Below are 13044 nucleotides of genomic sequence, written 5' to 3'. Positions count from 1 at the left end.
CGGGTTAATATTTATTCATAACAGAGTACCAAAATGATAAAAATTTTCAGGAGGCTTATTTCCAATAAAGTACTATATAGATAAACATATTTACAGCGAAGTCTCATATGGATAAACTTCTTCAAAAAGCTTATTTACAACGGAGTACTAAATGAACATCCATAATATAATATATTTATAATACTCCCCCTTGGATATTCATTAAAAGATAATGTGCCTCATTAAAATCTTACTAGAAAAACTCCGTGGGAAAAAAATTATAGTGAAGGAAAAAGAGTACACATATTTAATAATACGCATTGCTAACTGCCTCATTAAAAACCTTAAAAGGAAAACCTTGTGGAAAAAAAGCTTAGTAAGGAAAAAAAAAGTACATCGCATATTTTACTCCCCCTCATGAAAACCTTGTTTCAAATATTTGAGTCTCCGCATTCCAATCTTGTATACTATCTTCTCAAAAGTTGAAGTTGGAAAAGATTTAGTGAATAAATCTGCCGGATTGTCACTTGAACGGATTTGTTGCACATCAATGTCACAATTTTTCTGAAGATCATGTGTGTAGAATAATTTTTGTGAAATGTGCTTCGTTCTATCTCTTTTTTATAAATCCTCCCTTCAATTGGGCTATGCATGCAGCATTGTCTTCGTATAAAATTGTGCATCTTTTATCACATTCCAAACCACATTTTTCTTGAATAAAATGAATCACTGATCTCAACCATACGCATTCCCTACTTGCTTCATGATGCAGCATTGTCTTCGTATAAAATTATGGATCTTTTATCACATTCCAAATCACATTTTTCTTGAATAATTTGAATCACTGATCTCAACCATACGCATTCCCTACTTGTTTCATGAATAGCTATTATCTCAGCATGATTTGAAGAAGTAGCAACAATAGATTGCTTTGTGGAGCGCCATGATATGATAGTACCTCCACATGTAAACACGTACCCGGTTTGAGATCGAGCTTTATGGGGATCAGATACATAACCTGCATCTGCATAACCAATAAGATCTGCACTACCTTTGTTAGCATAAAACAAACCCATATCAAGAGTTCCCTTTAAATATCGCAAAATATGCTGAATCTCATTCCAACGTCTATTTGTAGGAGAAGAGCTATATCTTGCTAGCAAATTAATAGAAAATGATATGTCAGACCTTGTAGCATTAGCAAGATACATAAGTGCACCAATTGCACTGAGATATGGTGTTTCAGGACCAAGGAGTTCATCTCACTCTTCTAGAGGTCGGAACGGGTCCTTATTCGCTTCAAGTGATCGAACAACCATTGGTGTACTCAATGGATGCGCTTTGTCCATGTAAAAGCGTTTTAAGACCCTTTCTGTATAGGCAGTGTTACACCCCGAACCTAGGGGCGAGACCGGCACCCAGTGCCTCACCTATTCTTGCGTACCAACTTGCGACTAAGGGAATCTGAACATATAATGTCATACTTTGGCCATGGGCCACATTGCAAGACAATTTGCGAAGCAAAATATAAAACTAAATGGAAACCAATGCTGACTAAACATCAATATAAAGCTGGGCCGGCAAGGCCGTCACAACTACTACAGCTGACAAACCAACAAAATATACATACAAGGCCTACAAGCCCAGCATACTGCACTAACTGACAGGTTAAGTCTACAAGCCTCTACTGATGGATGTATCATGATCGGAACAGGGCCACGACCTACCCATAATCTATATGCATATATACACAAGATGTACACAAATCTTCTAGACCCGACAACTACGAAGGACGTGAAGCTTACCGATAAAGCTGAACTCGGGCAACACCTACTGAGGAGGTCTACCCGCATGTCTATCAGAACCTGCACGCATGAAATGTAGCATCCCCAGAAAAAGGGATGTCAGTACGAAATAATGTACCGAGTATGCAAGGCAATAAAATAACTGAAAGCTGAAACTGAACTGATAATATAATAACTGAAAGTAACTGGGAGTCAAAGATGATATGGAGATATACTTACCTGTTGATACTGACTCAACTCTCTCAATATAGTAAGTAAAATAAGTGTCCGGTCCTATAAGGCTCAGAACGTGTAACTGCTTCGCCGTAGTAGGCTCGCTCATAGGCGCTCGGCCATACTAAGCTATGTATCTCGGCCATTCTGGGCTCGTTCATAGGCGCTCGGTCACAGTAGGCTCGGTATATAACTTACCATCTGATCAGAGGTTGCCTAATAGGGGCCTGCCCACTGATTATAGCTCGATGGTGAGGAAAATACTGTAATAATGTATATATATAGACCTTCTGCTCTCTTGATTGGAAGAAGATAATACTCAATTGAATATGAAGTCCCGATAAGGGAAAATACTGTAACTTATGAGACTAGGATAATATATATAAATTCGAGAGTATGAACTTCTCTTTATGCCTCGTTATCAAACGCATGTAGTTACGAGATCATTCTAAAATAAAAGAAGGGCTTAACCTTAACATACCTGGAGTACGGAAAAATCCGTATGATATTCTTGAGAAGGATTACACCGTACTCCCTTAGAATCACAAAATCTCATTGCTATTATAATATAGAGTCTCATATGAATTTCCAAATTCTCTCACCTTCGTTCTTGGCTTTGCCTTTCTGTATAACTCCCTTACTAAATGAATTTTGATATTAATTCAAGATAAGTGTAGGGATGACTAATATAACTTCCCTCTCTAGTCTCACTTATTCATAGTTCTATGAGAAGTATGCCACTAAATTTGTAATGAATTTATGAATCCTTCTTCTTTGGATAGACATTTTACATAAGAAAATGAATGAAAATTATCAAGAAGATGATGAGAAATAAAGGCAAATAAATGACAAAGTCCAACTATGGAGATCTCTGAGTTTAGGATATTCTGTTTGCAAGGAATGGCTAAGGACATTATCCATGTGTCCTCCTAATTTAATTGCCTAAGTCAAGAGTCACTATTAACTTCCTCCACTTGCTGCCACGTGTGGGGGAGGCGTGGGGGGCTTTGTCCCCACCTACAATTATCCACAAATCCTTAATTATATGGTTAATTTCTCATTAAACCAATAATTAACCAATTACCCACGTAATTAAGAATTATCTCAAACTACTTAAAATACTACTCATTTTTAATACACCTTATACATCATACTATCATGGTCATATGGTACCTTGTATGACACTAGTCCATAAATACGGGGTATTATAGCTTGGACCGTATTTTATTTCAAATTGCCAAACTTCGACGAAACTCATTTTCTTTTATTTGCTCACCCTCTCTCTTTCACGAATTTACTCATCACGTGTTTGAAATAGCATAATGCTTATAATCCCAAAATAACCTCATTCCCGAACTTACATCGATTAACTTACGACGAAACTTTAACGTATGAAAACGCAAGATGTAACATCCTTCCCCCCTTAGAAACATTCGTCCTCGAATGCTTATTCTTAGAGACTTTGGAAAAATTTTGCCAGAGTCTCCTCCGTAAACTAGATTAAAACCATCTTGTACGCAGCCAGAAAACATACTATACATGCCACACATGGCCAATGTCAACAAATAGCAACACTTGGCCTCACATAGCTGTCCATTATAAATTCTGAAAGTCAAAAATTAGAGTTTACCTGATGACCTACTGGCCTGAATAGAGTTGTGCTGAGGTATCCCACCTCGAACCATATCTTCAATTTGAAATAGGTGGGGATATTTAGACTTAATTTCTTCCTTCGCTTCCTACGTCATCTCTTCCACATTCTTTCTTCTCCATAAGACCTTCACGGAGGCTACCTCCTTATTTCGTAGCTTGCGGATTTGTCGGTCTAGGATGGCAACCGGAATTTCCTCGTATGACAAGTCCTCCGTAATCTGTACATCATCTGTGGGTACCACTCGGGTAGGATTGCCAATTCACTTCCGTAATATAGATACGTGAAACACCGGATGGGCAGACTCCAATTCCGAGGGCAATTCTAACTCATAAGCTACTTGGCCTACTCTCCGAATGATCCTATAAGGCCCAATAGACTGTGGGCTAAGCTTGCCTTTCTTGCCAAACCTCATCACGCCCTTCATAGGTGATACTTTTAAGAATACCCAGTCATTAACCCCTAAATCTAAGTCTCGTCGTCGCACGTCATAATATGACTTCTGACGACTCTGGGCTGTCAACAGTCGCTCCCGGATAAGCTTTACTTTCTCCACGACTTGCTGAATTAGGTCTGACCCATGTAACCCAGATTCTCCAACATCAAACCACCCTATAGGAGATCTGCACTTACGCCCATACAAAGCCTCGTACAGAGCCATATGGATACTGGAGTGGTAACTGTTATTATATGCAAACTCGATAAGAGGTAAATGTTCATCCCAACTTCTTTTAAAATCTAACACACATGCTCGTAACATATCCTCGAGCTTCTGAATTGTGCGATCGGCTTGTCCATCAGTTTGTGGATGAAAAGTTGTGCTGAGATTCACCTGACTCCCTAGACCTTTCTGAAATGACCTCCAAAAATGTGTTGTAAACTGGTCCCCACGGTCAGATATAATAGATATCAGTACTCCGTATAGCCGCACTATCTCCCTAATATATAACTTTGCATAGTCTTCTGTTGTATATGTAGATTTTACCGGTAGGAAATGAGCTAATTTCATGAGCCTATCGACTATCACCCATATGGAATCGAACTTACGATGAGAACGAGGTAAACCCGTGATAAAGTCCATGTTTATCACCTCCTATTTCCACGTCGGGATCTCTATAGTATGCATTAGCCCTCCGGGCTTCTGGTGCTCTATCTTCACTTGCTGGCAACTAGGACACTGAGCGACAAACTCAGCAATATTTTTCTTCATATTATTCCACCAGTACACATCCTTAATGTCATGATACATCTTCGTCGACCCAGGATGAATGGAGTACCACGAATAATGTGCCTCTGACATAATCATGTCTCATAGCCCTGCCACATATGGAACACACAAATGACCCATGTATCTAAGAACCCCATCTCCATTGAGCTCTAACAACGGCTTCTTCTGCTGCGGAACTCGCTCTCTCAACTCGACCAACTCTTGGTCCTCGTACTGCCTCTCCTTTACTTCAGCTATGAGAGATGATTTTGCAGTATTTTGGAGTACAACTCCACCATTGCGAGAGTCTACTAACCGAACCCTCAAACAAGCCAATTGATGAATCTCTCTAGTTAATTGTCTTTTCTCAGCCTCTACATGTGTTAAGCTACCCATAGATCGGCGACTTAAGGCATCTGCTACCACATTAGCTTTGTCTGGATGGTAGAGAATGTTAACATCGTAATCTTTCAATAACTCAAGTCATCGCCTCTGTCGCAAATTCAACTCTTTTTGCTTGAAGGTATATTGCATGCTTTTATGATCTGTAAATACATCAACATGAATGCCATATAAATAATGTCGCCATATCTTAAGTGCGTGGACAACTTCGGCTAACTCGAGGTCGTGGGTCGGATAATTTCGCTCGTGTTTCCTTAACTGCCTTGAAGCATACGCAATTACCCTCCCATGTTGCATAAAGACACATCCTAACCCGAAACCTGAGGTATCACAATACATGGCATAACCATTTGGACCCTCTGGAAGTGTTAGAACTAGCGCTGAGGTCAACCTGTTCTTAAGCTCTTGGAAACTCTGCTCGCAATCCTTTGTCCACTGAAACTTAGTTGCTTTTTGCTTCAACTTCGTCAATGGTGCCGAAAGGGAAGAAAACCCTCTATGAACCTCCGATAGTATCCTGCTAAGCCTAGAAAGCTACAAATCTCTGTCTGAGTGGTAGGTCTAGGCCAGGATTTCATAGCCTCAATCTTCTGAGTGTCTACCTTTATACCTCCATCGGATACAATGTGCCCCAAGAATGCTACAGACTTAAACCAGAACTCACATTTAGAAAACTTAGCATATAATTTACTATCACATAGGGTTTGGAGTACCGTTCACAGGTGGTCCACATGCTCATCCTCTGAACGTGAATAAACCAGAATATCATCAATAAATACTATCACGAACAGACCTAAAAATGGCCGGAATAGGCTATTCATCAAGTCCATGAATACGGCAGGTGTATTCATCAACCCGAAGGACATGAAAAGGAACTCGAAGTGGTCATATCGGGTCTTAAAGGCTGTCTTGGGAATATCTTTCTCCCGAACTCTGACCTGGTGGTACCCCGACCTCAAATCTATCTTTGAAAAGCATCTAGCCTCCTGCAACTGATCAAACAAGTCATCGATCCTTGGAAGTGGATATTTATTTTTAATAGTTACCTTGTTTAGTTGCCTATAATCGATATACATCCTCAGCGAGCTATCTTTCTTCCACACAAACAGTACCGGTGCACCCCAAGGCAAGGTACTGGGCCTGATGAAACCTTTCTCCAGCAAATATTTTAACTGCTCCTTTAACTCCTTCAATTCGGCAGGTGCCATTCTATACGGAGGGATGGATATTGGTTGAGTTCCCGGAAGCAAATCTATGCCAAAATCAATCTCTCGCTCTAGAGGAATACCTGGAAGTTCATCTAGAAATACATCTGCATACTCTTTGACTACTAAAATAGATTGAAGTATAGGTATCTCAGTATCTGCATCTCTAACTCGTACAATATGATAAATGCACCCTTTTGCGATCATTTTCCTTGCCTTCAGATAGGAAATAAACCTACCTCTGGGTGTTGCTGTATTACCTACCCATTCAAGGACTGGCTCGCCTGGAAAATGAAATCTAGCTGTCTTTGCTCGACAATCAACTGTGGCATAGCAAGCTGCCAACCAGTCCATGCCCATGATAGCATCAAAATCCAACATCTCTAGCTCAACTAGGTCGACTGTGGTCTGACGACCACAAACTGTCACCATATACCCTCGGTAAACCCGTCTAGCAATAATCGATTCTCCGACCGGTGTAGATACTGCAAAAGGATCATTTAGTATTTCCGGCACTATACCAAACTTCCCCGCGACAAATGGGGTAATACACGATAAAGTAGATCCTGGGTCTATCAAGGCATAAGCATCATGAGAGCAAATGGTCAACATACCTGTCACAACGTCTGGTGAAGACTCCTGGTCCTGTTGACCCGCTAAAGCATAGCTACGATTCTGGTTACTACCTGAAGTGGAACCTCTACCTCTGCCTCGACCTCTACCAGCCGAAGACTGAGACTCGTGCCCTGAAGGATGCATGGACATAGATGATCCTGTTGCTGAATTTGCTGGTTGTGCCATACCCCCAGAATCTCTATTTGGGCAATCTCACATCATATGGCCCGGACATCCACATGTATAACAAGCATCGGAACCAGCTCAGCATTGGCCCAAGTGTCCTCTACCACAGATGTCACACCACGGCGGAAATGACCATGTCTGCCCTGAACCTCGTTGTCGCTACAAACCCGATGCCCGTGAGCTCTCACCTGGTCCTGACTGAGTATAGCGGTCATACATGTAACCCTGTAACTGAGGTGGCGGAGGCCTAGGTGGACGTTCGAAGTACTGGGACCTATAACTACCCTGAGACTGCTCCTGAGACCTGGAAAATCTAATCCTCTTACGATGTCCTGACTCAGTCCTCTCTGCACCCTACTGTTGACGCCTACCCCTTTCTACATTCTGGGCGAATGCCTGAATCCGGGAGATATCCATACTGTCCTGCAATGCAGCGGTGGCACATGCCTTGGTCAACTCTAGAGCCAATCCTGCTATAAACCTGTGGATCTTGTCCCACATCGTAGCAACTATAGATGGTGCATATGTGGCCAATGAGTCAAAACGGAGACTATACTCTCGAACACTCATATTGCCCTGCTTGAGGGTTAGAAACTGATCGACTCGAGCCTGTCGGATCTCCCGCGGTAAGTACTGGTCAAGGAAGGCATCTGAAAAATTCTCCCAAATAGCTGGAGGTGCATCACATCCCCTGGACCTCTCCCATCCCTCGTACCAAATGATGGTTATATCTCGGAGTCGAAAAACTACTAGCTCAACTGCCTCTTTCTTTGTGGCATGCATAACCCGAAAGATCCTGTGAAGCTGATCTATGAAATCCTGCGGGTCCTCCCTCTGATCTGTCCCCGTGAACTCTGGGGGACTCAAAGCAATAAACTCTTGGACCCTTGAACTCCCAGACCCCTCAGAAGATCCTGCACTAGCGGATGCCCTAGCCTGTTGCTGGGTAGCTACCAACTGTGTCAACAAATGCACCACACTCCTCAAGTCCTGATTCGATAGAAGCGGAGGGGGAACTAGATGTGCGGTCTCCCTAGGAATCTCCCCAGGTGGTGAAGGAGCCGGTAATGGCTCAGTATGGGTCTCTCCCTGGGCCTCCTACTGGGCCCCATCTACTGGGGTACCCTGATAGTCCCCTCACCTACTGTTGTATCTCTCCTCTGACTAGCTGTAGTCTTCCTAGTCACCGTCATCTGTGCATGCAAATGCCAACACGTAAGTTTAACTCAAATTTCCTATAACTCAGTTCTATAAGACGATTTAGATTTGAAAGAAGGGTAACCAACTCTTAAATGCCCTGTAGTCCCCTGCTTATATAATGTGGTGCACAACACATCTATAAACAAGACCCTACTAGACACAACTTGTAGACTCCCTAGGACATAACTGCTCTAATACCACTTTTGTCTCGCCCCGAACCTAAGGGTGAGACCGGCACCCGGTGCCTCACCTATCCTTGCGTACCAACTTACGACTAAGAGAATGTGAACATATAATGTCATACTTTGGCCATGGACCACATTTCAAGATAATTTGCGAAGCAAAATATAAAACTGAATGGAAACCAACGCTGACTAAACATCAATATAAAGCTAGGCTGGGAAGGCCGTCATAACTACTACAACTGAAAAACCAACAAAATATACATACAAGGCCTACAAGCCCAACATACTGCACTAACTGACATGTTATGTCTACAAGCCTATACTGATGGATGTACCGTGATCGGAACAGGGCTCCGACCTACCCATAATCTATATACATATATACACAGGATGTAAACAAAACTTCTAGACCTGGCAACTCCGAAGGACGTGGAGCTTACCGATAAAGCTGAACTCGGACAACACCTACTGAGGAGGTCTACCCGCATGTCTGTCTGAACCTGCACGCATGAAATGTAGCATCCCCAGAAAAAGGGACGTCAGTATGAAATAATGTACCGAGTATGCAAGGCAATAAAATAACTGAAAGCTGAAACTGAACTGATAATATAATAGCTGAAAGTAACCGGGAGTCAAAGATGATCTGGAGATATACTTACCTACTGATACTGACTCAACTCTCTCAATGTAGTAAGTAAAATAAGTGTCCGGCCTTATAAGGCTCGGAACGTGTAACTGCTCCGCCGTAGTAGGCTCGCTTATAGGCGCTTGGCCATACTAGGCTATGTATCTCGGTCATTTTGTGCTTGCTCATAGGCGCTCGGCCACAGTAGGCTCGGTATATAACTTACCATCTGATTAGAGATTGCCCAATAGGGGCCTGCCTACCGATTATAACTCGATGATGGGGAAAATATTGTAATACTGTGTATATATATAGACCCTCCGCTCTCTTGACTGGAAGAAGACAATACTCAATTGAATATGAAGTCTCGATAATGGAAAATACTGTAACTTATGAGACTAAGATAATGTATATAAATTCGGGAGTATGAACTTCTCTTTATGCCTCGTTATCAAACGCATGTAGTTATGAGATCATGCCAAAAGGAAGGAAGGGCTTAACCTTAACATACCTGGAGTAGGAAAAAATCCGTATGATATTCTTGAGAAGGATTGCACCATACTCCCTTAGAATCGCAAAATCCTGTTGCTATTATAATATGGAGTCTCGTATGAATTTCCAAATTCTCTCACCTTCGTTCTTGGCTTTGCCTTTCTGTATAACTCCCTTACCAAATGAATTTTGATATTAATTCAAGATAAGTGTAGGGATGACTAATATAACTTCCCTTTCTAGTCTCACTTATTCATAGTTCTATGAGAAGTATGCCACTAATTTGTAATGAACCTATGAATCCTTCTTCTTTGAATTGTCGAGACATTTTACACAAGAAAATGAATGAAAATTATCAAGAAGATGATGCGAAACAAAGGCAAATAAATGACAAAGTTCAACTATGGAGATCTCTGAGTTTAGGATATTCTGTTTGCAAGGAATGGCTAAGGACATTATCCATGTGTCCTCTTAATTTAATTGCCTAAGTCAAGAGTCACTATTAATTTCCTCCACTTGCTTCCACGTGGGGGAGGGGGGCTTTGTCCCCACCAACAATTGTCCACAAATCCTTAATTACATGGTTAATTTCCCATTAAACCAATAATTAACCAATTACCCACGTAATTAAGAATTGTTTCAAACTACTTAAAATACTATTCATTTTTAATACACCTTATACATCATACTATCATGGTCATATGGTACCTTGTATGGCACTAGTCCATAAATATGAGGTGTTATAGCTTGGACTGTATTTTATTCTAAATTGCCAAACTTCGACGAAACTCATTTTCTTTTATTTGCTCACCCTCTCTCTTTCACAAATTTACTCATCACGTGTTTGAAATAGCATAATGTTTATAATCCCAAAATAATTTCATTCCCGAGCTTACGTCGATTAACTTACGATAAAACTTTAACGTATGAAAATGCGAGATGTAACAGTCAGATTGATGGATAAAGATCCCGTCTGCTAAATGTTCAATTTGCAGACCATGACAAAGTTTTGTCTTTCTAAGATCTTTCATCTCAAATTCTTTCTTAAGATATTCAATTGCCTTTTGGAGCTATTCTGGAGTTCCAACAAGATTTATGTCATCAACATAAACAGCAAGTATAACAAATTCGGATGCCATTTTCTTTATAAAAAATACATGGACAAATAACATCATTTATGTAACCCTCTTTTAGCAAATATTCACTGAGGCGATTATACCACATGCGCCTAGATTGCTTTAAACCATACAAAAATCTTTGTAATATGATTGAGTACATTTCTCGAGATTTTGAATATACTTCAGGCATTTTAAATTCTTCAGGGATTTTCATGTAAATTTAATTATCAAGTGACCCGTACAGATAATCTGTAACCATATCCATAAGGCTAAACTGATGAGATAACGAAATGTTATGGTATCCATAACGGGTGAATATGTTTCTTCATAATCGACTCCAGGTCGTTGGGAGAATCCTTATGCGACAAGGCGAGCCTTGTATCTTTCAACTTCATTTTTGTCATTTCTTTTTCGCACAAAAATCCATTTATGACCAACTGGTTTTATACAAACAGGTGTATGGACTACTGGTCCAAAGACCTCTCTTTTAGCAAGTTTGTTCAATTCTGAATTAATTCCCCTTTGCCATTTTGGCCAATCAGATCTTTGTCGACATTCTTCGACAGATCGGGGTTCAAAATCCTCATTATCTTCCATAATATTAAGTGCAACATTATATGCAAAAATATTATCCACCACTATTTCAGATCGATTTAATTAATCCCATCACCAGTAGAACTTATTAAAAGTTCCTCGCTCATTTGAGTCTTGGGTTCATTGATTACTTCAGGAATCTCAGAACTAATCAGATCTTGGGTCTCTTCAGGAGATCCCCTCATAGTATCGTTATCATTTGTCGATTTTCTTTTTCGAGGATTTCGATCCTTAGAACCCAAAGGCCTACCACACTTCAGGCGTGCTTTAGGTTCACTAGCTCTCATGCTAGTAGATGGTCCTGCTGAGACATCAATTCGGATAGGTACATTCTCTACAGGGATATGTGACTTAATTATCCTATTCAAATCAGTAAATGCGTCTGGCATTTGATTTGCTATATTTTGTAAATGGATGATCTCCTGGACCTCCTGATTACATATAGGGGTACGTGGATCAAAATGAGATAACGATGAAACTTTCCACACAATTTCTCTTTTGATTTCCTTTATCTCTCCCCCTAATTGTGGGAAATTTATTTCATCAAACCGACAATTTACAAATCGAGCAGTAAATAAATCTCCCGTTAATGGTTCAAGATAGCGAATAATAGAGGGTGATTTAAACCCAACATATATTCCTAACCTTCTCTGCGGGCCCATCTTACTGCGTTGTGGTGGTGCTACTGGCACATATACAGCACATCCAAAAATTCGTAGATGGGCAATATTTGGTTCATGACCAAAAACTAATTATGACGGAGAATATTTATTATAATGTGTCGGTCTGAGATGAATAAGTGATGTTGCATGCAAGATAGCATAACCCCAAATAGTAGTGGGCAATTTTATTTTCATAAGTAGTGGTCTTGCTATCAATTGTAGGCGTTTAATAAATGACTCTGCAAGGCCATTTTGGGTATTAACATAAGCTATAGGATGTTCAACTTTTATTCCAACTGATAGACAATAATCATCAAAAGCTTGAGATGGGAATTCTCCGGCATTATCAAGGATAATAGCCTTTATGGGATAATCTGGGAATTGTGCCCTTAACGAATTATTTGGGCTAATAGCTTTGCAAATGCCAGGTTGCGAGATGATAGTAACACACATGAGACCATCTTAAAGATACATCTATTAGGACCATAAAATATCTAAATAGCCCACTTGGTAGGTGAATAGGTCTACATATATCCCCATGTATACGTTCTAAAAAGGCAGGGGATTCAATGCCAACCTTTATCGGTGATGGTCTAGTAATCATTTTGCCTTGATAACAAGCATCACAAGAAATTCATTATTTATAAGAATCTTCAGGTTCTTTAACGGATGCCCACTCGAATTTTCAGTAATTCGTCTCATAATTATTGATCCAGGATGGCCCAAACGGCCATGCCAAAGCACAAAAATATTTGAATCAGTAAACTTCTGGTTTACGATAGAGTGTGCTTCAACTGTCCTAATCTTTGAATAGTATAAGCCAGAAGATAAAGTTGGTAACTTTTCTACAATGCACTTGTGGCCAGAAATATTCTTTGTAATACAAAGATATTCCATATTTATTT

At 40.4% G+C, this 13044-nt stretch overlaps 1 protein-coding gene across 1 annotated transcript; it reads right to left on the bottom strand.

Moving 5' to 3' along the window:
- Positions 1-4886: 4886 nt before the first annotated feature.
- On the bottom strand, positions 4887-7263 carry LOC138897908 (uncharacterized). Its single transcript, XM_070183932.1, has 3 exons — positions 7077-7263; positions 6809-7034; positions 4887-4965 (listed from the first exon to the last, which is right to left on the bottom strand). The coding sequence occupies exons 1-3, from the start codon at positions 7261-7263 to the stop codon at positions 4887-4889; spliced, it is 492 nt and encodes a 163-aa protein (XP_070040033.1).
- Positions 7264-13044: the final 5781 nt, after the last annotated feature.

This window comes from Nicotiana tomentosiformis, chromosome 8 (genome assembly GCF_000390325.3).
Source record: "Nicotiana tomentosiformis chromosome 8, ASM39032v3, whole genome shotgun sequence".
NCBI classification, from domain to species: domain Eukaryota; kingdom Viridiplantae; phylum Streptophyta; class Magnoliopsida; order Solanales; family Solanaceae; genus Nicotiana; species Nicotiana tomentosiformis.
This window is presented reverse-complemented; position numbering and strand designations above follow the sequence as displayed.

Bases quoted from the DNA above. Each gene is read 5' to 3' on its own strand.
- LOC138897908 (XM_070183932.1), bottom strand. From the start codon at position 7,263: ATGGCACAACCAGCAAATTCAGCAACAGGATCATCTATGTCCATGCAT. The intron at 7,035-7,076 runs GTATGTTGACCA...ATGCCTTGATAG, and splicing joins TTCACCAGACGTTGTGACAG to ACCCAGGATCTACTTTATCG. The intron at 4,966-6,808 runs GTTGGCAGCTTG...CATATGTGGCAG, and splicing joins GCTATCATGGGCATGGACTG to GGCTATGAGACATGATTATG.